General features: G+C 33.7%; 1 protein-coding gene across 11 annotated transcripts in view; it reads right to left on the bottom strand.

Moving 5' to 3' along the window:
• Positions 1–24,552, bottom strand: part of PPP3CB (protein phosphatase 3 catalytic subunit beta) — a 45,453-nt gene that overhangs the window by 4,189 nt on the left and 16,712 nt on the right. For 3 of the 11 annotated variants that reach the window (XM_081158180.1, XM_081158186.1, XM_081158181.1), the window contains exons 5-13: positions 23,368–23,513; positions 22,971–23,110; positions 22,788–22,865; positions 22,588–22,682; positions 19,711–19,836; positions 11,632–11,709; positions 6,973–6,999; positions 4,743–4,827; positions 3,670–3,767 (exon numbers count right to left, since the gene is read on the bottom strand). In XM_081158180.1, coding sequence (XP_081014306.1) covers positions 3,670–3,767; positions 4,743–4,827; positions 6,973–6,999; positions 11,632–11,709; positions 19,711–19,836; positions 22,588–22,682; positions 22,788–22,865; positions 22,971–23,110; positions 23,368–23,513 — 873 coding nt within the window. The remainder of the gene's footprint in view (positions 1–3,669; positions 3,768–4,742; positions 4,828–6,972; positions 7,000–11,631; positions 11,710–19,710; positions 19,837–22,587; positions 22,683–22,787; positions 22,866–22,970; positions 23,111–23,367; positions 23,514–24,552) is intronic. The other 8 variants (XM_081158184.1, XM_081158189.1, XM_081158182.1 and 5 more) reach the window with 5 other exon arrangements.

Here is a 24,552-nt window from a genome sequence, read left to right as displayed (position 1 = left end):
AGTAAACACACTCCAAATATTTACAACAATAATGCCCCAACCCTTCTACTTTGCTTCTTCTACAATAAGGCCACTTAGAATAATTATTCCTGAAATAAGCTTTTAGTAGTATACATGATTCAGAAATAAATTTTATCCAAAACAGTTATTAATGTGAAAGGACATTGATGAATCTAAGGAATTAAAGTAGGCTAAATTAGAAAAGCTTGTTGATCTCAACCAGATAATAAAATGAAATGGGGACCCAAAAGAAGTAGGATGAACACTGAATGAGGGAAGAATTAATTCTCTTTAACTGTTAGATATTATAAATAAAAGCAGACATGCTTCTTGTATACCACTGTACAAATCACCATTTGCAAAATCTAGTCCTGTACATTCGGAAAATAGTCTTAGAATTTTCCCAGATAGAAAAACTGGGATAAATGAACTATCTCTTCTTGATCAGCCCTGGAATACCTATTCTTCAAAATGTGGACTATTTTCTTTATAATTTAGAAACTGAATGGGGGGGAAAAATGCCAATAAGAATACTTTTAGAGTTTGTGGTAACAGAAGTGATTTTATGTGAAATATTTTATAACTTTTATCATATATGGCAATTAAAAATAACATCACTATAAGAATTAGTATCTATTTGAGTGTATCAATAGTTTCAGTATATTAATAAATTTTTAAAATGATGATACGAGGCAATATACTTTTGAAATCATTCTATGAGCTTTTAATTTGATATGTAAAAGCATTTTCTAGGTCAAATGATATTCTCTGTCCTTTCCTGGGGCCTCTAAATGCTCCTAAATCCTTTGCAGAATACAAAATAGCTACCATAGTCAAAACTGCATATCATGTCAAACTTAGAATTAAAAGGTCATTTGAAACTTAAACATTAAGGTGTAAAGAAATAGATCTGATAATTGCAAAATTCTATCTGGAAGGCACTATTTTTCCTCTATTTGTTTTCAGTTTTTAGAACATCTTGATATGGCCTTAAAAAGTTTGAGTATAGTGCTGTTTTAAATTGTGTTCCACAATATTATGTAAGATAAATGATCAAGAAAATTAGACATGACTAAAAACAGAGATGGCCACATATAGGTTTTGATGAAAGTAGCAATATAGGACTCTCTCAATCAAATTTCCATGAAGAAAATGCACATAAAATATGAATATCAAATACTACTCCAGTGGAGTTGTGCAGTTTGTAAAAACACTCAAGAAATATCATAAATTAACTTTAAAGTTATTGAGAAGACAATTTTTATTTTTTGACAACAGAGCTAAGGGCTTAAAATTTAAAAACTTTATTTTTGCAATACTTAATTCTCAGTTATTCACATCAGGAAACATGTCTACTAAAATTTTAAATGTTAGATAAACTTTTAAAAAACACAAAGTTGCAGCTTTCAAATGAGTTTCATTATTTGTTTCAAAATAAGTCTTTCTTATGCTAGGGAAATCACTTCAACCAAATGGTCAAACCACAGTACCAAGAGCCATCACTGGCAGAACGAGGGAGCTGTCTAGTTTCCCAAATTGGACCCCTTAAGCTCAGCACCAATCAGTAACTCACTCTATCCTGGGAATAGACAGTCCCTTCAGTAAAGTTGTCTTTCAAACCTTCCCTGCAGTTGGGGATGATTTCAAAGTTGAAGACAGATCTTCAGGCTACATGCAAATTAAAAATAAATAGAAGTGCTGAGCTGCCAACAAAGCATTAATTAGCACGTGCTAATTTGTGAAATCTGAAGGAAAGGTTTGTTGCGGAAACAATGTAAAAGTAATAATATATCTGAGGATAACTGCGAAGACAACTGTAGTGTAGATTTATTTATGAAACCCTTTCAGTTTTCTTTTTCCCTTCTGAACAAAGAGGAGGAAGGTATAACATTTTCCAAGCTATTAGAATTCACCTTCTTTCTATTAACATTGTTATAAGTTTTACTGAATGTTTAAGATCTTAATTTGTTTTAATCAAATTCTTTTTAGCTCATTTTTCTAATGTTTATAACATAATAAGAAAAATGGAGGGCAAGGAATATAAAGAAAATAGAAGATTTTAAAAAAATCAAAAAAGAAAACCTCATTCAGAGTAAAAATTTGAAACTATAATTCCAAAACATAGTTGTATTTCTCACATATGCCAGTGGTGGTAGCAGACAACACAGTAACATATAAAATAGAACATGAATAGGCTACAAGTAGAAATTATTTGTCTACAGGAAAAATTCTTTTTATTTATTAATTTAAGCATTTATTATGAGACTGAGTGAAATGAAATTGTGAAAAGTCAATCTAATTTAAATTTATTAAAAATTTTAAGTTAAAATTTCCTTTTTTTTTTTTGCTTTAAACATTTACTAATTACAACACCACAAGAAACTGTTAATCATGACTAAGGAAAACACCAGATCTGTTGCTGCCTATTTTAATAGAGCAGTGACCCTTGGAGGGCTGTCAAAAGTGGCTACAATAAAACATAAATTAAGCTTTCCATATCACATTTTTTGCTTTCCAACCACAAGGGAAAGAAATCTAGACTTTGAATTACTGTGCACAGTCTATAACATTCACAACACTCTCTTCTACTTAACCTGTAATGGGCTTTCAAAAAGTTAACCCAGTATTTACAGAAATATTTACGCCAAAAAATGTTAGGTGATTTTTTTAAATATAAAATATTCAATGAGCCAGATTACAGGAATGCTTTATGTATAATTCTTTTTATTTTCATGCAAAATAAAAGCACACTTAATAACACCCTTTCGATTTTGACTTACAGGATTTAAATTCAACCCCTTATAACAACGACTTAATATCTAATGTTACATTCATGTTCAGAATGCACAAAGTGCAGCAACGAATGCAGCAAACCTCAAAACAAGGTGCTACAAAGTTGCTTCTACATCAAAAGACAAACAAGTGTCTGATAGAGAAATTTAATTTAACATACTTTTACAGACATACAGCTAACCTAAAGAAAGACAGACAGATTTAGGAAAGCAGCTACATCTGCAGAGGAAGGAAACAGCATGTTACAGACAGTCGATTATACATAGAACATTTGACAAACACCACAGAGAACAAACTTTGGCATCATTTACCAGGGTACAAAACCTTGCACAAATCTTTTGGCAAGTGCGTGCATAAGTAAGGTTCTGGGGCCCAAGCAGATTGTTAATTCTAAAATTAAGTATCTGATAATAAAAGCATAATCTAATACAATTACATAAATTTTAAAAATTAAAAATAAGAAACCTGAAATTACATTTCCATTTTAGTAATATGATATAGTATATACTGAACTCACATTCTGAAACTGGGGCTTTAAAAAGAAAAGGGTGCATTAGATAAATAAATAAATAAATAAATAAATAAATACATAAATAATTCAGATATTATGATATGAGCTGCTCCCATATCATTTCATGAAAAGCTGAGAGACTAACCACTATTTTCAATTAAAACGAATACCCATTCTATCAATTTTCTGCCCTAGTCAGGTTATTAGTCAGACACTACCTATCATAGTATTCTGCCTGTGTCAGCTGCCAAGACAGGAACTAAAAAGCAGAAGGAATTCCCTGCATGCATTATGTGTATTGTTAGCAAAAGAGTGAGGTGTGCCCCAGTCCATCTGAGGCACAGCAAGTTGCATAACATCATTACCACTTTGCAGGGTCTGTCGTCCTCCAGCCAACACTCCACTAGGCAACATCCCTGTGGGAGTCAGACCCTTGAGTGTCAGCACACTTTCACTCTCCTCCCTATAGCACAAAGATATAACAAACATCAGGGACTCCCAACAAGTACTTAGTTTCAAAGAGGAGATGGGCCCAGATAGAGCCCATGTATATAATTTATTATATGCATTGCTATTACCATATTTTCCTCAATTCCAAATATGCATTTTTCCTTATTCTAAATGTTTCAGATATGAGGTTATACCTTACTACTGAGGCATACAGTTTTTTCTGAAAACCTTTATTAAATAAATATATGGTAAGGTTTACAATCAATGGGCATTATACAATTAAGAAAATACGGTATTTCATATCCTTTAAATATCAAATGTTTCATGTAATCACTTTAGCAAACAAATTTTAAAGGACTGACCCATTCATGTGCACCCTTAACCCTGGTGTTCCTGAAAGAACCCCAGGAAGACAATTTGTAGCTCCAACGAAAGGGACTTCCGCCCCATTAGCGTAGCTCAGCAGCTGAGCATCGGCCTATGATCCAGGAGATCATGGTTCAATTTCCAGTGAGGGCACAGGCCTAGGTTGTGGGCTCGATCCCCAGTAGGGGGCGTGCAGGAGACAGCCGATCAATGACTCATCGTTGATGTTTCTATCTCTCTCCCTCTCCCTTTCTGAAATCAATAAAGACATATTTATTTAAAAAAAAGGGGGGGACTTCCTATATAGATAAGCAAGTTCACCAGGAATACTCTAACAAGTGCCCCCTTCCTTCTTATCCTGCTCTAATTTTCAATGTGTAGACCCAGTACTATCATCACAAAAGGACAAGAGATACCAAAGGTGAATAATAATAATCACAAAGGTCAAAAACCCTAGTTTCAAAGGGACTTGTGTTTCCCTCTTCAATGTGTAAATGTAGAACTTCTTTATAGGGAGAATACTACCATATTGCTTTTAGATGTCAAACAGGACATTGCTTGTTAACAAAGTACAATACAAATAATTTCTATGAAACAAATATTTAGGAAAATGTATCATTACCTGAGAACAGAGAAGACCCTTGCCATCTTGCCAATTGCTCGAATTTTGTTTCTTATGATTTCTTTCCGGGCTGCAGCTGAACCTACTTTCAATGGAATAAATAAAAAACTCAGGTTTAGGACATTCACACCTGGACCATTCTATCAGCCTGTTCCACACTCATCTGAGTTAACACCAAGCCCCCTGCCACCAGCTCACATGGAGGAGACTAGATGAACTCATGCCAAAAAGCTTCTCACTCCTTCAATGTTTAGCTCAGCATTGGTCTAATACTGGGATCTGATAGAGATGCAAATGAAAAGTAATTCACAAACTTTAGGACTCTCTCACTACTGACTAACCAGTAAAATGACAATGGGAAAGAAATTACAACCCAACCTGTATCACAAACCAGATGACAAGAAGATGTTAACCCTACAGTCTTTGTTTAATTCTCATGAAAGCCCATGGCATGCAGACTAACAGACAAAAACTGGTAATAGCCTATAGTCTTCTGTTTAACTATTATAAAAGCCTTTGACATGCAGGCTGGAAATATCCCATCATACTATGACAAAATAAGCTTCCTTGCAAAAAAACAGTATGAAGCCACTACTATGCAGGTGACCCAGAACTAAGGGCCATACCAGCATTTCAACAACAATGCACATCTCAACCTCAGGAACTAGGTATCTTCTAAGGGCATGCAAATATATACAAGCTCTTGCATCCTTAGGTGAGTATGACACAAGGAGAGTGAGCAATGAGAAAAAACTCCTTAAAAACATGGCTAAAGGATCACTAATGCCTTCCTTCCTTCCTTCTTTTTTTGAGAATTTTTATAAGAGATTATTTAAGCTAAAATGAAGGACAACTGCTGGGGAGCAAGATCTCAAGTGCTCTCTAATGCTTCATTTCTAAAGGGTTACCTGTGTTGTCTATCACTGATACAGAAGAGAATATACCAAAATAACTGGATCTTTAGCTGATGAAACACTAAAAGCTTGTATCTTCCTTCCCTCGGCCTCCAGAAAGAACCACCACAATCTCAGTCCTATCATCTCACATATAGCAACTAGAATCACTTTGGACCCCAGAATGTGGTTTCTTAGAACTGTGCTTCAACATGATAAAAACATATATATGGAAGCACCATGGTTGAAGAGAAGGTTAAGGAAAGGCTAAAGACACTAGACCAAGGTATACAGAGGTCTGAACAACCATAGTCTTCCGGGCTAGAGCATCTCATTTAAAATTCAAGTATCCCACAAATATATATAATTAAAAACTAAGATAATGACTGGATAATGACAAAGAAACAGAAAAAGAAATCCAATTTCAAAGATGAAAACAAAAGAAATATTTTAGAGAAAATAGGCTCCATGATTATGTTTAAGGTACTATAAAGGGTAATATTATGAGCACTGAAGCTACAGCTTTTACAAGTCCAAAATGGTGTTGGTTCCATGGCACCACACAGGTATTTTTAAGATGCCCCCTGCCCCAAAATTACTAAAAGTTTCAGAATCGTTGAATATTAGAATTTGAAGAGACATTAAAGATATTGCAAAGTTCAATCTCCTTATTTTATAGACAAATAAACCAAGTTTACTAAGTATTTTGTCTAAGGATATAAAGTCAGTCTGATTCTCCTCAAATAAATTAATATATACATTTTGTTTTAATTGACAAAATTTTTAACATAGCTAGGAGAGGAGTATGGGGATGGGGGAAGATGGCTGTAATGAAGTACACTGATATTTTCAGTCTTAATTTATATAGCTGTAAAACTGAATGCTATGTAAACTCTACTGATTTCGAATTTAAAAATTCACTGGAATATAAAAACATTGGACAAATCAGGATTTTAAATCAGTCTACAAACACATCATGCATAATATTAAAGTAAATTTCCACAGTAAAATTACTTTGGGGAATAGACAGACAATCAAACACCCCTAATCATGCAGGGAAAAGTACAAAACATTACAAATAAGCAAAAGAATGAAATTTAAAAACAAGAGGAATGAAAAAGAGGGAAAAATATTTCCATGCACAGAAAGACAGATATCTTGGAATATGACTTCTAAAAACATCAAATTCTAACTTAGATAAAACTTAAACTAAATTTTCACAAGGCCCAAGAGGACTCTGCATACATAGTACTCAAATGAATGTGCTAACTTACATGGACATGAGGACAACTTATGAAGTCATATTTCAAAACAATGTTACTCTGTCTGGTCTGTACCTTTTTTATTGCCATATATGAGCCGTTCTTCAGATGGAGAGTCCAGAAAAAAGGAAGTGAATGATGGAGAAAAGGTGGTTGAGACAAATAAAAAGATAGAGATTTAACTTGGCAGTGGTACTGAAGAATGAATGTAGAAAGAGAGAAAAATGAAGGCCCTCATATTTGAAATTTGAAAAATGCAGTACTGTAGGATGCGGTGAATAAAAGAGGGATGCCACTGTGTAGAGCTCTAAAGGAAAGGTTTCTTAAAAGATATGTGTGCAGAAGAAATTATGGACAGAATGATTATAATATTCGATGAAAGTAGACAAATTAGGGACAAAAATACACGTGAAAACACATAAGACTGGTAAAAGACTGTGCTAACAACAACCGTACATTTATATTGATACCCCTAAAGAAATGTATCACCCATGGAAGTATGTTAAGTGAAAGGTAATGACACAAATATGATACAAACTCATGTGGTTCTTCAAGGACACCAACATCTGCAAAATCTGTAGTATATACAGAGAAATGTAGGTAACTTTATAAACTACCTCAGAGGAAAACCTCACCCACTCCCAAAAAGGAAAGACTAAGCCTCCCGCACTCCATCATAGAACACAATTTCCTGAATCTGAATTGCAGAACATCTGCACATACTCAGGATCAATAGTATATGCTTTTTGTTCCTAAAAGAAAGTAATAGCTCTAAGAGTAGGCAGTAGAGATGTTTCATTTGGCCTTTCCATATCTTCCATTCTAATGCTGAGTGAGATACATGATTCCATTATAGGAAATGCAAAGTTTTGGGTTAGTAAAACTATAGCACATATGGATTATGTATTTTCTCTACCAAACTCAAGATACCACAGAAATCAGTGTTCAAAAATTATTTAATGATTAAATACCTCTAAAAGGAATGCTGTGTGCATTTATATATGCAATATGTTTATGCAAATATTTGCCTTTAAAAATAACCCTACGGCCCGGCCGGCGTGGCTCAGTGGTTGAGCATCGACCTATGATCCAGGACATCGAGGTTTGATTCCTGGCACACGCGGCACACGCCCGTGTTGCGGGCTCGACCCCCAGTAGGGGGAGTGCAGGAGGCAGCCCATCAATGACTCCGGCATCATTGATTTTTCTCTCTCTCTCTCTCCCTCTAAAATCAATCAATAAATATATATATATATAAATAATCCCACACATACATTAAACATACAGAAAAACAAAGACCATCCCTTAAGAAGGAAGAGAATCTTATTACTTTACCCAATTTCAAACCTGAATAAGCAAAAATTACTCTTTCCTTCCTGCCACTGGGAAATCTCCAATCTTGCTCTATCCCTTTTCCCACAGAAAAGCTAAACCCTTATTCTGCCTCCACAGAAATCTCACTCCACCAAGTTTTCTTTGTAAGTCAGATTTCTCCCCAGGCCCAGTCCATAGGATGGTTCTACTGCTGAGCAGAAAACAGAGGAGAGGACAGAAGGCATGCTATCATGGTGAAAGGAAAGAAGAAAAGATGAACAGAGTTATGGAGAAGAAATGAAGAAATATGAATAAGGGAGAAAAATAAACCTAGTCCCAGTAGCTCTCTACCCTACCCCCAACCCAGTATCTATCCTAATTTTCTCCCCTTTCCTCCATTCCTCAATGTTCTTCATCCTGTAAACGACTCTCATTCCTCCGTGTAGACTCTAAGACCCATATTCTTAAAATTTTCTTGGAGTATAAGGGTAATCAAGTACTAATACTTGAGTATAAGGGTGAAAAAAAGAGGAACTCATTATATTTTCTTATAGAAACACTGTCATAAATAGTGCTAACAATTTTTTCAGTTACTTAAAAGTGGGAAAGAATTTTCATCCTGTATATTCCCCTCAATCTATGGATGAGAAGATCTTGAGAAGTTAGGTAACTTTTCTAGGATTACACAGCTAGCATAATGGTAGAGCCAAGACACCTGACCACTGATCCTTTCCACTAAACTACACTGCCTCTTTAAAAATCAAATGTTGAGTGTAGATTATTTATGCACTTGTTATATCATTCTAACAAGTGCATAAATAAGTACAATTTATCATGGATAGGAAAAATATTGATGAGACACATTAAATCTCATTAGAAGAACTATAATAGTATTTTATATTTCCTGTTGAATCCCCAAAACTGATTCAGTGTCTACATCCATAAAATCATAGGTACCTAAACCATGTACTACACTAGACTTAACAGGGAAACTTTTTTCCTTTTCATTATAGGAAGAGGACCACAGCATTACCTGTCATCGCTCCTACTTAACATACTATTAGCAATATTGATACAATTTTTTAAAGAATAAAAAGAAATAAAAGGTAAAATTATAGAAAATAAGTAATATTCGCCTTTTGCAAATGACATGTTTTTAAGTTAAGGAAAACAAAATAAAAATTACCATAGGAAATGATTTTTCTGATACAAGTTGTTAAACATAAAATAAACCCACAAATACATAATTATTTTATACACAGTTAGAAAATACATTGCGAGATACCAGTTATAACAGTAATAAGAATATAAAATACTAAAGTATTAATTTAACTTGGTAATAGCAGATTTTTTTTAAAGAAAAACTATAATTTTAAATGGGATAATTATATATTAAATATATCAAATGAAGTAATTATAGTAAATGAACTACTTATATAGAGCAAGAGATCTTGATCTTAGTTTGGAAAACTAAATATTATTTTTTAAAAATTTCCTAGATTTAGATATAATTTCAATATAATACCAATGAAAGCTCCTACTAGATATTTCACAGAATTTGGCAAATTAACACAAAAATTTATCTGAAAATATTAGTGGGCTATGTACCCAAAATTATTTTAGTCACTATATCAATACCTATAACATTATCAAGTAGTTACTATTATCTTCATTTGGAAGATAAGAAACTTGAGGCTCAGAAAGACTAAGTAACTTGCCTGAGGTCACATGGCCATTATAAGGAACAGAATCTGAACCCAGACCTACTCTTAAAAAGGTGGTAGCAGAACAGTGAAAAGAAATATCTAATTAAAACTATTTAAAAATTGTATGGAAAAGACAAATATGATGAAACAGGTTAGAATTAAAAACTTCTACACAAACATGAAAAAGAGAATTAAAATAAGAAAAAATAAATATTATTCAGTAAAACTTACTGAATAATAAAAAACCTGATATAAATAATTTATTTCAGTTAACAAGCCAGAGTAAAAAAAGCACATCTCTGTCTGCCACCAACAGATGGCAATAGTAGACACTTGCACACGGTAACTTGGAACAAATTGGCTTATAATAGGGTTTAAGAACTGAACATGTTTGTAAGTAGAGAAATGTCAAAATAGTTTTTACTCAGATTTTACTTGGTAAGTGGTCAACTGAAATGGACAGTTCACAGAGTTGGAAAAGTAGACAGTAATTTTTTCCCTTAACTTTAAGAAAATGTAAATTAAACTAACTATAATTTCTTACTATATAGCCACCAAGCAAAATAAGTAAAAATGAGGAAAATCCAATGAGCTGGGCCTGTGGAGAAATAGATCTATGGATTCACAGTGAATCCAGCAGGAAGCACTTGCTATTGGTCCAATTCTTCTGCAAGTAATCTGGCAATTCATAGCTAAAATAATAAAGCTAAAATTTATATTCTTTGGCTCTGTAATTCTCTTCTGGAAATTTATTTTAAGAAGGAAAATAGAAACTATTGTACAAATATGTTTACTGTATGTTACTCATAATAAGGATAATTTAAAGCTACCCAAATGCCAAACAATATGAGATTAACTATGAAAATTATTGTATAATAATATACTTAGAAATAAGTAGTTATTAAATTTTACCAATACGTAAACCATATTTAATATATGGGAACATTTTATATACTGATTATAACTATGAAAAGTATGCTACAACAAAGATGTGAAGGGCATATGGAAGAAAATAGTTTTCAGCTTATAAGTTATTTATGTCCTTGTTTACTCAGTGAATTAAATTTAAATAAATATTTAAATTTAAAAGTTTAAAATAAAAATTTCAAAACATAAAAAATAAATTTTGTTTCTGTGGAATTAATTTATACTATAAATTCACATTAGATGCATAGGCTGGTTGGCTTTCATAAGAACTAACAACTGCGTATAAGCTTGTTTCTATGGAAAATATGCTTTCTGAATCTCAAACAAAACTAACGTGGTTTCTTAGAACACAACAACTCATAAGTTGGGACAGCCTACTTTTGTTTTTGGAAGGAAATAGCAACAGCACTGACGGTTCAGGTATGTTTCTGATGCACTAAGCAACACTGTGCAATGAAACAAAAAGCATTCTATCCTTCTCAGCAGTGTCTATAATTCATGAAGAACCACATCCTTTTATACCTTCAATTTTCCCCTCCTTCTGTTCTTTCTTCCAAATTTCCCCTTTCCCAAAATTCATCTTCTTCCCCATACAAACAGAAAAAAAATAAAATCACTAAAATTATTTTAAAATCTTACTTAAATAATATCTGAAAAAGTGATTGTCACTTATCAAATAGCATAGTCATTTGAGAGCAATGACTATATTTTGCAAGAGTGTGTGCTGAAGCTGGCAGCTAAGAGATACCATTTCACAATGAAAAAATAGTAAAATGAATAATCATACCATCAAACTGGTCTTCACCTTCAGTCATCAGTTCATCATCAGAGCAAATACTCAGAACATTTACCAACATTTCTGTCACTATTCCAAAGGAAAAACAAACAGTTAACATTTGCTGCCCATATTCAACTCTCTCTCTCTCTCTCTCTCTCTCTCTCTCTCTCTCTCTCTCTATATATATATATATATATATATATGCACACCAACTATTTATATAAATGGTCAAATGATTAACCCAAGAAGACTAACACATTCTGATAGTAGGAATGACGGAATTAAAAGACATAAAAGCTTTCAAAATGAAAGAAATTCAATGGATAACAAATCTGAGAGAGATTCTTTATGGAATAAGTTTTTAGGTCTCTCAGGGGGAAAAAAGAAGCCCTACAGAGATAAAAACAGAGATGGAAAACATCTAAATATTACACTTAAATTCTTCACTTATGAGTACAGCATTAAGGAGTAAGAAAAAAATCACGGCACAGTTCCACTGTTGCAAAAAAGTCCAAGGACTCAAGCTTTTAAAAACTGGCTCCAACAACTCCCCTGAAACTTAATTCTTAAGATTATTAATGACTATCTAACAATCTGAATCCATGATTTGTTCTTAGGCTTAATCCACCTTTATCATTCTACCTATTTTTCCCTTGGTTTCCAGAATCTTACTCTTACGGTTTTCCTACCTTTAGTCTATTTCCCCCTCAAATTTGGATATTCTAAAGATTCTCTCTGCAGTCACATTCTTTTTATATGCTCAAATTTCTTAGTGATTCCATCTATTACTATATAAAGTACCATCTTTTTGTTTTGTTTTTAATTTTTTTTTTAATCCTCACTTAAGGATATTTTTTCCATTGCTTTTCAAAGAGAGGGAAGGGGGAGAGAGAGAAATCAATGTGAGAGAGACACATCGATTGGTTGCCTCCTGCATGCATCCCGACCAAGGCCAGGGACAAGCCTGCAACTGAGGTACATGCCCTTGGCCAGAAATGAACCCAGGACCCTTCAGTTCACGAGTCAACGCTCTAACCACTGAGGCAAACTGGCTAGGGCCTTTTTGAAGATGATTCCAAATTCTGTATCACCAGTCTCGACTTCTCTTTCAAAGTCTGAATTTCCTTGCTGGTTTTACTGGCAACCATCTTAAACTATTTGTATACTGTCTATCTTCCCTACCAGAATGAAAGCTTCATGAGTGTAGGATATTGTTTTGTTTGCCGCTATATCCCAGGAGCCTAGTACAGTGATTGGTACATGACAGGCATCCAACAAGTATCTGACAAATGAGTAAATAAAAAAGGTACAATAAATTTCAATTAATAAATAAAAATGCTTATTCAATATTCTGATGGCACCTAGAAATGGAGAGCTTTGGGATTCAGATATAAAATTCCAATCCCTACTCTCCAAAAGCTTGCTAACAACTGCATGCCACAGAAGAGTGATGAACACTATTCTATAATTATGTACAGGTAAACCAAACATCTGCTAGGGAAAGGAAGGCTTTTGGTAGAGGAATCATGAAGTAGGAGTTTGCCCAGGAGAGGGCAGATAAGACATTCTAAAACAAAAGTTAGAAAAATATGAGACAGTCATATAGATCAATGAAATACAATTGAGAGTCCTGAAATCAAACCTCACATTTAAGGTCAACTGATTTTTGACAGGTGTGCTAAAGAATCCAGTGGAGAAAGAATAGTCTTTTCAACAAATGGTGTGGAGAAACTGGATATCCACATGCAAAGAATGAAGTTGGACACACTTCCCACTTTACACCATATACAAAATTTACTCAAAATGGATCAAAGACCTAAATGTAAGAGCTAAAACTATAAAACTCTTAGAAGGAAATATAGGGGTGAATCTTCATGAACTTGGATTAGGGAACAGTTTCTTAAATGTGACACCAAAAGCATGAGCAACAAAAGAAAAAATAAATAAAACATCAAAATTTAAAACTCTTATGTTTCAAAGGATTCCATCAAGAAATGGAAAAGACAAACCCATAGAACAGGGGGAAATATTGGCAAATCATATATCTGATGAGGGACTTGCATCTAGACTATAAAAATAATTCTTACAACTAAATAATAAAAAGAAAAATAATCCATTTAAAACAAATAAAGGATTCAAATAAACATTTCTTCAAAAGAAAATATGCCAATGGCCAATAAACACATAAAAATATACTCAACATCATTATTAGGGAAATACAAATCAAAGCTACAATGACAGGCAATTTCATATCCAATATGATGGCTGTAATAAAAAGATACATAATAAGTAACAGTTGGCAAGGAAATGAAAATATTGGAACCATTATACACTGCTGGAGGGACTGTAAAATGGTACAGCTGCTTGAGAAGAAGTTTGGTCAATCCTCAAAAGGTTAAACATCCATCCATATGACCCAGGAATTCTACTCCCAGTTCTATACCTGAGAGAAGTGAAAACATATGTCCACACAAAAACTTGTATACAAATGTTCATCACAGCATTATTCATGATAGTCAAAAAGTGGAAACAACCAAAAGCCCATCAGCTGATGAATGGATAAACAAAATGTGTTACAGCCATACAACAGAATATCACTTGGTCACAAAATGGAATGAAGTATTTATTCATGCTACAAATCGGTGAACCTTGAAAACATTATGGAAAGAAGCCAGTCACAAAAGACCACATATTGACTGTATGATTCCATTTATATAAAATGTCCAGAATAGGCAAATCTATGGAGACAGAAAGTAGATTAGTGGTTGCTTCGGGCTGGCAAGGAGAGGTGGGGGAAATGGGGAGTGACTGCTAATGGGCACAGAGTTTCTTTGGACGGATGATGAAAATGTTTAAAAATTGATTGTGGTAATAGATGCACAATTCTATGAATATATTGAAAAAACACTGAATTATTTAATTTGAACAGGTTAACTGTACAGCATACGAATTATCTAAAATAAAACTGTTATGAAAAAATAAAGAAAAAGTATGAAGACATGAAACTTAAAGAGCACAACACATTTAGAAGATTGGCTATGCTATGCTGTGTTATGGCTAGAACACAAAGAATACGAAAGAGAATTCAAGAAATGAGGCTAAAGACAAAGTAGGGAAAGTCCAAAAACCTTGTGTGACAAGTTAAGGTCTATCTTGAAAGCTAACAGAAGCCATTTAAGGATACTAAATAGCAGCTTTTAAGTATATAGTCCTTTTCATCCAAAAGCTTAGCTGTGAAGAAAATGCAAGAGAGTAACGTCAAGGTAGTAGTCAAAGAAAGATATCAGGTGGGGGAAAATGTTATTTATTTTTTAGTTAAAGATCAGATAGATTTGAACAATTTAAAAAAGAGCTTAGTAGAGAAAGTTTGAAGATATAGAGGAACTGACTGATGAAGCAAGTTTATGGTAAAGCAGAAGGGTAATAGAATCCAGGGACAACAGTAAAAGAATTCAAGATGAGTGCAGCTTATGAAGCAGGGGAACAGCAAGTAGAGAAAGCTCCCACTACTGTTTTGTATTTTCTCTCAGAGTGAGGGAAGGTACTGGAAAAAGACATTGAGAAAAAAGGGTGAAAATTTAGACTACCTCCCAAAGGAACTGGGAGAGGAAGCTGAATGACATGAAGGATGTTTGAGTGCTGTTAAGAGCCCAGCTAATGCTAGAAATCAAAGGGTGGTACCTATTTTTAAGGCTGTATAAATATCTTCAGCAGTGCTCTATATCCTGGCTATAAGAACAGAGAAATGGATGACTGGATTTTACTGGGGCTGAGTTATAGGATAAGCGAAATAGAAAAACAAGAGATAAAAAAGTATCAGGATGTGTTAAGAAGAAAGAGAGGGGCCCAGCCAGCGTGGCTCAGCAGTTGAGCATCGACCTAGGATCCCAGGAGATGGGGGTTCGATTCCCGGTCAGGGCACATGCTCGGATTGCGGGCTCGATCCCCAGTCGGGGGCGTGTAGGAGGCAGCCGATCAGTGACTCTCTCTCATCATTGATGTTTCTATCTCTCTCTCTGTCTCCCAACCCCTCTCTGAAATCAATAAAGATATATTTAAAAAAAAAAAAAAAAAAGGAAGAGAGGGAAGGAGGAATTGACTAATAAGAATAGACTGGTCAAAGGCCTAGCAATTCCAATGAAGGTTAAGAGCAGCTATAATCAGAATGAGGGATTGCTAGAATTACAGGGGTTTTCATCAGAGGGTTTAATGACAGTGCCATATCATTACCAGACTAAAAACATCCAAGTTATCTTTAACCATTCCCTCCCCTTAAACATGCAATCCTGTTAAGTCTCACTGATTCTATTTCTATAGTTCTTGCAGTTCTCCTCTGCTTTCCATTCCTAATCCTACCAGAGCTTCATTATGTTTCCATTTGACTCTTGCTATAGCTTCATAAGAGGTCTCCCAACCTTTAGTCTTCCTTCCAGCCTATTTAACCAAAATAATTTTTCTAAATGACCATACTGGTCATATTCTGTTTCAGTTGCTCTCCACCATTTATGAAAGTTCCAAATTATCTATATGGTGATCAAGAGCCTCATGATCTAGCCATGACTTAGCTTTTCATTCTTTTTCTACTACTGTCCTCCATACATCTTACTAGCTAATCAAACTGAACTCAACCATTTGTCAGTGACCTTATGCTTTCTTGCTTTCAGATTCAGGCTTGAAAAGTTCTCTTACCTAGAATTCTCATGCCCCTGTGTACCAGCACAATTCCACCATTCTTTACGCTCCAAATCAAATGCTACTATAATCCCTCTGCCAGATATAATCTCCTCTCTCTCAACTTCTATAAAACTATGCTTGCCTTCGAATGCTCACTGTATTACATTTTATAATTATTTATGTAGCTTAGTCCCCTATTAATCTGCAAAGACCTATATCTTACTTATATTTTTTGTTCTCTAAATACCCTGAATAAACACACTTTAAAAATCTAGTAAATGAATAAATCTTCCATGTATGACCTTCTACGGAAGATCATAGCATATTGGATCCTCTAGAACAGAGGTTCTTAAATTGGGGCCAATAAATCTGAGAGGGCTAACCAATTGACTTCAGACCTATGAGTGTCCTGAAAATGTAAACATATTTGTACATGAAACTTTTCTGAGGCAAAAGTCCATAATTTTCATCAGATTCTCAAAAGGGTTCATATTTAAAAATTAATGTTTTTGTGCAGTTACCTTAATTTAAAAAGGGTCCTTACCATATGTTTTCCGATTTTCTAAAACATTTATTGGTACCAAAAACCCAGCTGAGATTTGATTCAAAAATATTTAAGGTGTGGGGTGGGGAGCGGTGGAGAGGGATATAAATGACACAGTATCAGCCATGATTTGATAATTGTTGAAGCTGAGTAATTGATTCATGGGAACTCATCTTATTGGTCATCTACCTTTGTATATGTTGGAAATTCCAACTTTTTTTTTTTAATGAAATAAAAAGCCCCCAAAAGGTTAAAAACACTGCTTTTATCAAACTTTAGGATTAAACGAGCCTCTCAGGAAGCTCTGGCTTATGTTAGTTGCTTCCCAAGTAATAGATCAAAGTCAAACTGGCTTATTTGAAGTAGAACAAATGAGATATCATTTGCTCCTTTCCACACCAAAAGAAAATTTTTACTAGAATCAAGAAGTAGTTAGGCTTTCTAAACAATTAACATGTATTAAAATGGAAAAATATGCAATGAGTTTGAGAAAATCTCTTAATGTGCTCAACATTGGTTAGGATTCTATTTGCATATAATATTGAAATCTGAGCCTCACATTTTTATTTTTAATATTTTTATTGACTTTGAGAGAGAGAAAAGGAGAGGGAGAGAAGCATTGATTGGCTGCCTCCTGCATGCCCCCTGCCAGGGATTGAGCCTGCAACCCAGGCACGTGCCCTGACTGAGAATAGAACCAATAACCTTTTGGGACATGGGATGATGCCCAACCAACTGAGCCACACCAGCCAGGGCCTGAGCTTCACATTTTTAGAAAGAGGTAATTTAGAGAAGATTTATAGATATACAACAAAAATAGTCAAAAGGTTTGAATACTTCCTCATCTTATGATAGATAAGATGGTTCAGAGTGGCAAAAGAAGGCCCTAGACGGTGTGGCTCAGTTGGTTGGAGCGTCATCCCATACACCAAAGGTGGCGGGTTTGATTCCAGACCCAGGTTGCAGGTTCAATACCTAGTCAGGGTGCATGTGGGGGGCAACCAATTGATGTTTCTCTCTCACATCGATGTTTCTCTCTCTCTAAATCTAAAATTAAAAAAATTAGAGTGGCAAAGGAAGAACAAAAGATCACTTAGTAGCAGACTTCAAATGTAGAAATACTGACAGAAATCTCTTCTCCAACTTCATTAATGAAAGATCAACTGAAAGTATATTAAATTTTCTCATCTTTTAAAACGAGTTAGACTACATGATTACTAAGTTCATCATGAGCTCTAAAATTCTGTGATGTCCTGGCTTTTAACAGGTTCATTAGTTGAGAAATACTATTCACAACTATTTCTGTCCTTGTTTAAACACTTACAACAAAACATTTAAATTAGAGAAGAAACTAGAACATTTTCATGAAATTTTTTCTTGTAAGCACTTACATTCTTAAAAGCTTCCTAACACCTAAATAACGTGTTTGATAGTCTCCAAATAAACTGTCGTTTTCAGATACATTTTAAAAAATAAAATAAATTGATACTTTAAGACTCCCTTTTTAAATATGAAAAGTACCTGTCTGAACTATAAATTTCATTTTTAATCAAACACCATAATAAAAACTATCAAGCCTCTTGAAAAAACAAAAACCATTTAAATTAGGTACAATTAAATCTTTCCTTACTGTAGAAGTATCAGATAATCAAATCAGAATTTCTGAAATGCCCATATTCCTTTTACTTTACCCTCCCTGTCTGCTCTACCCTCCATTCTACTCATATTAAAGTAGCTGAGTCGCAGCCTAGCCTGGAGATAGGAGAATGAGCAAGATGAATTCTTAAATTACCTTTCGCCTGATGATGCTATGATTGAACTATTTCTCATATACCAAAGATAGGTTGTAGTGTAATACATTCCTTGCACGTAAGCCCTTTACTGGCCCCCTTCTCAAATGCTAAAGTGAGTAATTCTATCCCCATATTAACTGAATGTTGACCTATTGAGTAACTGACGAAGACTGAAGGCAATCTAAAAAAAACAAAAACCTGTTTAACATGCGAGGTTTACATATTAAGGCTAAATTTTAGAACCAAAATTGCCTTGGCAGAAGTAACATATCTAAAACAGAAAGAGACATTTTGCAACATGGAAGAGGTGAGGAAGGTCAGATAAGGATATAACACAAAATGTTTACAATAATTTCTGTACTCTCTTACTTCCCCACGTATGGAAACTACGGCATTGCCTTGGGGACAAATTAACACAAAACTGGAAAAGGAGAATGAGATAAAGTAAGCTTAAGAATTCTATAGAACGAGGACAAAATAATGAAAGAAACCTTCTTAAATAGCATTTATGTTCTCTTTAAAAACCTACTAACTATATACTAATAAGTATCCCTCTAAATTATTAGAGAAGCACCACTAAAATTGCTTACATATTTTTATATAGAATATTAAGTTAGAACCTGAATTTTTCTTTATTTTTCTCAAGAGTATAGAACTGCCATAAAATGACTAACATTGCCCAAAACAAGGCCTATTAAATTCTCCCATGAATTGCTGTGACACCCCCAAAATTGGTATTAAAAACATACAAAAGTGTCCTTTACAAAGCAAAGCTATCCCTTTACACCTTCATAAAAGATTTAAACTAAAGAAAAAAAGAAAGAAAACCTAACAGCTGAAGACAACATCAGGCTATTTATAAGTCTTCTTCCAGTGCCCCAGACACACTCACATGGGGGCTGTAAACAGCTAACTAAAATATCTTTGAGGCCCTCATATCCACACCCACTGACACAAGTAGAGCTGTACCCACAGTGAAACTAGACTTCAGCTTCCTTTAGCAAGTATGTACCTGTGATAGTACACTGGAGTAAATGTAACAGTAATAAAACAATTTTTAAAAAATTAAAATTATACCTTTTTCTCCAACAAATGGTAAAGACCATGTGAAGACATCCATAAAATTGGGCAACCAGTAAGGATGTGGAGAACAGTTAAACTGTCGAATATTCATCACATTATTTTCATACTTTAATACAGCAGCTGCAAGATAAGTATGAATGTCAATGTAACAAGTTGTCTTTAGCTCCAAAAGTCTAAAACACATAAAAGCAGAAAACTGTCTTTTTAACGGGGTGAGGAATCAAGGGATGAGTGAAATGAGGGCTAGTAGAGGGAGGTAAGAACTAATTTTGAAGGCACTTTTTGTTTTTTAATACACTTTTATGTAGAGCATAACCAGATCTTGTTATTATTAATAAAACTTCTATTCTAAAATGTTTGTTTTACTTTATAATCCAATGATAAATATACACTTAAACTAAATCCAAAATTGTGAAAACTCCATTTATAGAGGAAACACAGAATGGCAATGAACAATTTTCTAGGTTTAAAAGTTCACAAAAGTTACAGGAATTTAAGAGGGTCTTCTTAGTTGTATGCAATCTAAAAAGGATAGCTGAATGGTAATAAAGAAAAACACAACAAAACACAACAACAGAAAACAAACAAAAAAGAAAAAAACAATGTGAAACGTATTATTTATAAATATATGAATATATTTATTTCATTTAATATGGGAAATCAAGTGAAACTACTACAAAGAAATATTTTACTTCATTTAGAAAAAAATTCCATTAGAGTACCAAAAGAGGGAATATTATAGCCAAATAACCCAAAGATAACATACTCATCTCAATTTTAGATATCTTTCTGATGTTTCAATATGTTGATATAAATAATATCTTAAATTAATTGACGTAAGTTAGATGGGCTAGATTCTAATCTAAAATACAGCACATACTAGCTTCGTAATGCTTGGTAAATCATTTAACTAATCTATTTCTCATTTATAAAAAGGATTAATATGTCCGACCTGCCTACCTCAGAAGTTTAAGAACAAAGAATGTATTTCACATGAAAGTACATAAAAGTATAAAATGCTTTGCAAATATTGTAATTATGTGGTTACTTTTTCCTTCCATTTTAATAAAAAGCACTAAAATGTAGATGTTAAATTCCAGGATTTGAGATTCTGATTAATACAGAGTTACAAGTAATATGTTTATTTCTTTTATGAAGTTCCCATGAAATAAAAGTATTTTAAATTTAGCCTCAGAAATTAAAGGCTGATACCAAGCATTCAGCTTTTCTTAAAAAAAAGAATCTAGAAAATTGTCTTACATATAGAATGAAACATTACAAACGTACGCATACCACATAAGCACTCAAATCATTAACACTATGTACAGACTCAGAACTACCAAGAGACATTTGATTTTGACACGACAGATTCAATGGCTTGAGTTTCTTTTCTGAGTACTAAGAAAAGTGATCCCTTAACCTCCTAAGTCAAACTGGCAAAGAACAACGGTAAGGCACTAGTCAAATGTACACTCAACACTAGCTTCATTAATACTGACAAGGGGAGGTCACAGTTGAGAAATGAGAGCACTAGTAGGAAGTTAAATGTAGCATTTGATTCTGTTCTTGAGAATGTAGTTAATTTAAGATCTGTTTCTCCTAAAAAATGAAGGCACACCTCATTAGGTATCTTTACAAAAGTTTAAAAATTTACAAACCAAAATACAGTTTTAAGTATTTTATCACTGGCATAACTGTTAGAGGCTGCATTGATAGCAGCTTCTAAAGATTAGCAACTCAGTCAACATCAATAGTTTCGCTGTTTTTGTAATTAACATAGTATTAAATTCCTGAAGCATATTTTATATCAAAGTTATTATATAGCATACTACTGTTTGACCTCTGGCAAATGTTTTAATCTTTTAACCATCACCTCCAATCATCCAAAGAACTCTTTCTTACTCTGCTCCTCTTCTGGACTCACACCACAACCCATATTTAACAATGACCTCATTATCTCTTTAAATATACTTTTATAGTCTGTTCTTTCTTCCTGGCACATCCACTCCAGTCTGACCCTTGAAACTATGGCATAGTCAACTGAATTCCAGACACATCAAGACAGAATAGGAGCTGACTTAATATCGTCTTCTGAAAATATGAACTACATAAACATACCCAAGCTCATCTTCAACGACCTTGGTATACACTTAACTAGATTAAAATCCTTTGATACCATCTGTCAATAAGCTATGTTCCAAGTTAAATGAAACCCAATTACTATTACCCATAGATAAAATTTGGAGGGAAGGAGGGAGAATGAAAACAAATGGAACAGAAGGTAAAGAAAAAAAGATGTAAGAAAAAAGGAAGACAGAACAGTAAAAAGAAAGGGAAGACTGTATCCCTGAAAGGAGGTCAGAGCAAATTAACCAAAGAAGGCTCAACTACAAATCTTCATGTAGTGGTAGAAGAAAGAAATAAGAAAGGGAAAGAGAACCTAGATCAGTGAACATAAAACAAGAAACATGATAAACTAAACAACTATACAGTATAAATACACAAAATGGTCAAAGCAGCAGCAATAGCTTTATGTAAACAAGGAAACATTTTCTTGATTATAAGGGGAAAGATTTAAGAAAGGGGAGTTTGAGAAAATCATGTTTGGTTTTGCTTGACGTACTTAACTCAGCATTCTTTTACAAGACAGCTTTTGTAAGTGACAAGTTGTGGAAAGGTTACATATGACTTAAGTTTTACATTTTGGATTTTTCATTCTTGATCTCTCCCCTCCCTTATATCTTATACTTTTTTATAAGGAGATTTGGATAGTTATAGATTCAAATAATGCCCCTTTTCTATTATATGTTCAAAAAATAAGTCAATTAAAATGCTAAGTTGTTTAACAATTTTTTATCAACAACATCTTACCTTTATTATTGTAGACATCTAAGTAATTAGGTGCCGAAAAAATTGTTATTAATGAAGGGAACCCTGTAGTTTGACTTTTTCTGTACATTCTATAGCTGCAAAACAAATAGCTTAATATGCATCGTAAAGCATCAATCATTGTTACTAAGTTTGATTTGTACATAAGGTGTTAATTTGGGTCAGGGAAACAGAATTCTTACCCTGCATCTTGAGCTTCATGAGCTCTAATAATCGATAACAAATTATTGTTTTGCAAAAATTCACACACTGCTGGATAGCTGTGGGGGGAAAAGAGTAAATTAAGTAAAATAATGGTTTTCTAGGTGAAGCATATTCTATTTTAACAACTAAAATGTGATTAATCTTGGATAGTTTTTCCTTACTTATAAAAATAAGAACATCCTCGAACTGTATTGTGACTAAAATGTTCCTGTGATTTTTCATTTCCAAAATCTTCAGAAGGATCGGACCATAACAAGTCACACATTGGTCCAAATGCAGGTGGCTCTTTGAATCTATCTAACTGTGAAAGAAAGAAAAGAAACAAAGAACAGAAATAACTTGTCAAAAAGTGAGAACAGAACAGACATAGGAAAGTGATACCAACTTTGAATACTGTCCATACTACATTGTTTTGAACGGTTAGAAGACATTGCCTTAAAATATCAGTATATTAATTTTTACCATATTAGGTAGTGAAGAGAAGTTTGAAGTGTCTACTCTCTACCCAACAAAGTACCATAAATAGGAATCAACCTTGAAACTAAAATGTGTACTCACTCTCCTAATATCATCCAGTGTGTGGATTTCTGGTGAAAGTCCACCATGAACACAAAGAAATTGTTGGTTTAAAAGTGCAGCAAGAGGGAGACTATCAAAAGCTTCCATACAAGCTTCATAGACTCTTTCTGAATATTTAATTTTACCTAGAAAAAGAAAAAATTAAATTGAAAATTACATTACTAGTAGATCATTTTGAAAACATATACATAGTTGACTATTAACACAAAGGCAAGAAAACTACAGATACAGAAAATAGCCAAGTGGTGGCCAGAGGTTGAGAAGGGGTGAAGGGGTGACTATAAAAACGCAGCAAGAGGAATTTATGAAATAAAACTTTCTGTATCATGACCATGGTGATGAGCAGCTCTATGCATTTGCCAAATCTCAGAATTAAAGACCATAAAGAGTGAATTCTACTGGAAACAATCTTTTTTAAAGGCAAGCATCTTGCTCTATAAAAATCAACACAGATAAGCAATGTTATCAGTCTTAGGAAGACAAAATATTTGCTCTTCTAAATTTATTTTGGGTATGCAGCAGATAGTCATAAAAAAATTACTAAAAATAAATTAAATCTCTAAAAACAGCTCAACCCTTTACCTTTAGGCCAAGTAAGGCAAAGTGAGAACTATACTTAAAGCTAAAATAGTTTTAATACTTTATTTTAATCTAAGAGTCAGTGACTGTTTTGTTGTTACAGGCAAGAATACTATACCATTACTACAAAACTCAACACCCATCCAACTAAAAAATAAATAAAATATCTTTTTCATATGTTGGAGAAGCAGAGGGGTTCCTTAAGGCTGTAACAAATGCTTAAAATGGGCAGTAAAGCCAGAAGTCAATATAACACAAGACAAAACTCCACCAAATCAAACTTTTCATTTACTTTTAAGGAGATACCCCACACATTCTGATACTTTTTTATACCTTTGAATTCTTACATATTTTGTTTTTGGTGGGATTTTGGTGGGTGGTTTGTTAATTATCTAAGTGGGGGAAAGCTTAGTTTCTATTTTCCTTTTTAATATTGTAACATTCAAATGAGAAAATCTGTAGCCAGCAACCAAAGGTCCTAAACTGATAGTCTTAACAGACCTGTTTTCCAGCATTGTGGTTTAATAAAAACTTTAATTTCATTGCTTGATTGCTTTTAGATCAAGCATACACTTTCTCATCTTA

The sequence above is a fragment of the Miniopterus schreibersii genome (genome assembly GCF_964146895.1).
Source record: "Miniopterus schreibersii genome assembly, chromosome: 14".
Lineage (NCBI taxonomy): Eukaryota > Metazoa > Chordata > Mammalia > Chiroptera > Miniopteridae > Miniopterus > Miniopterus schreibersii.
This window is presented reverse-complemented; position numbering and strand designations above follow the sequence as displayed.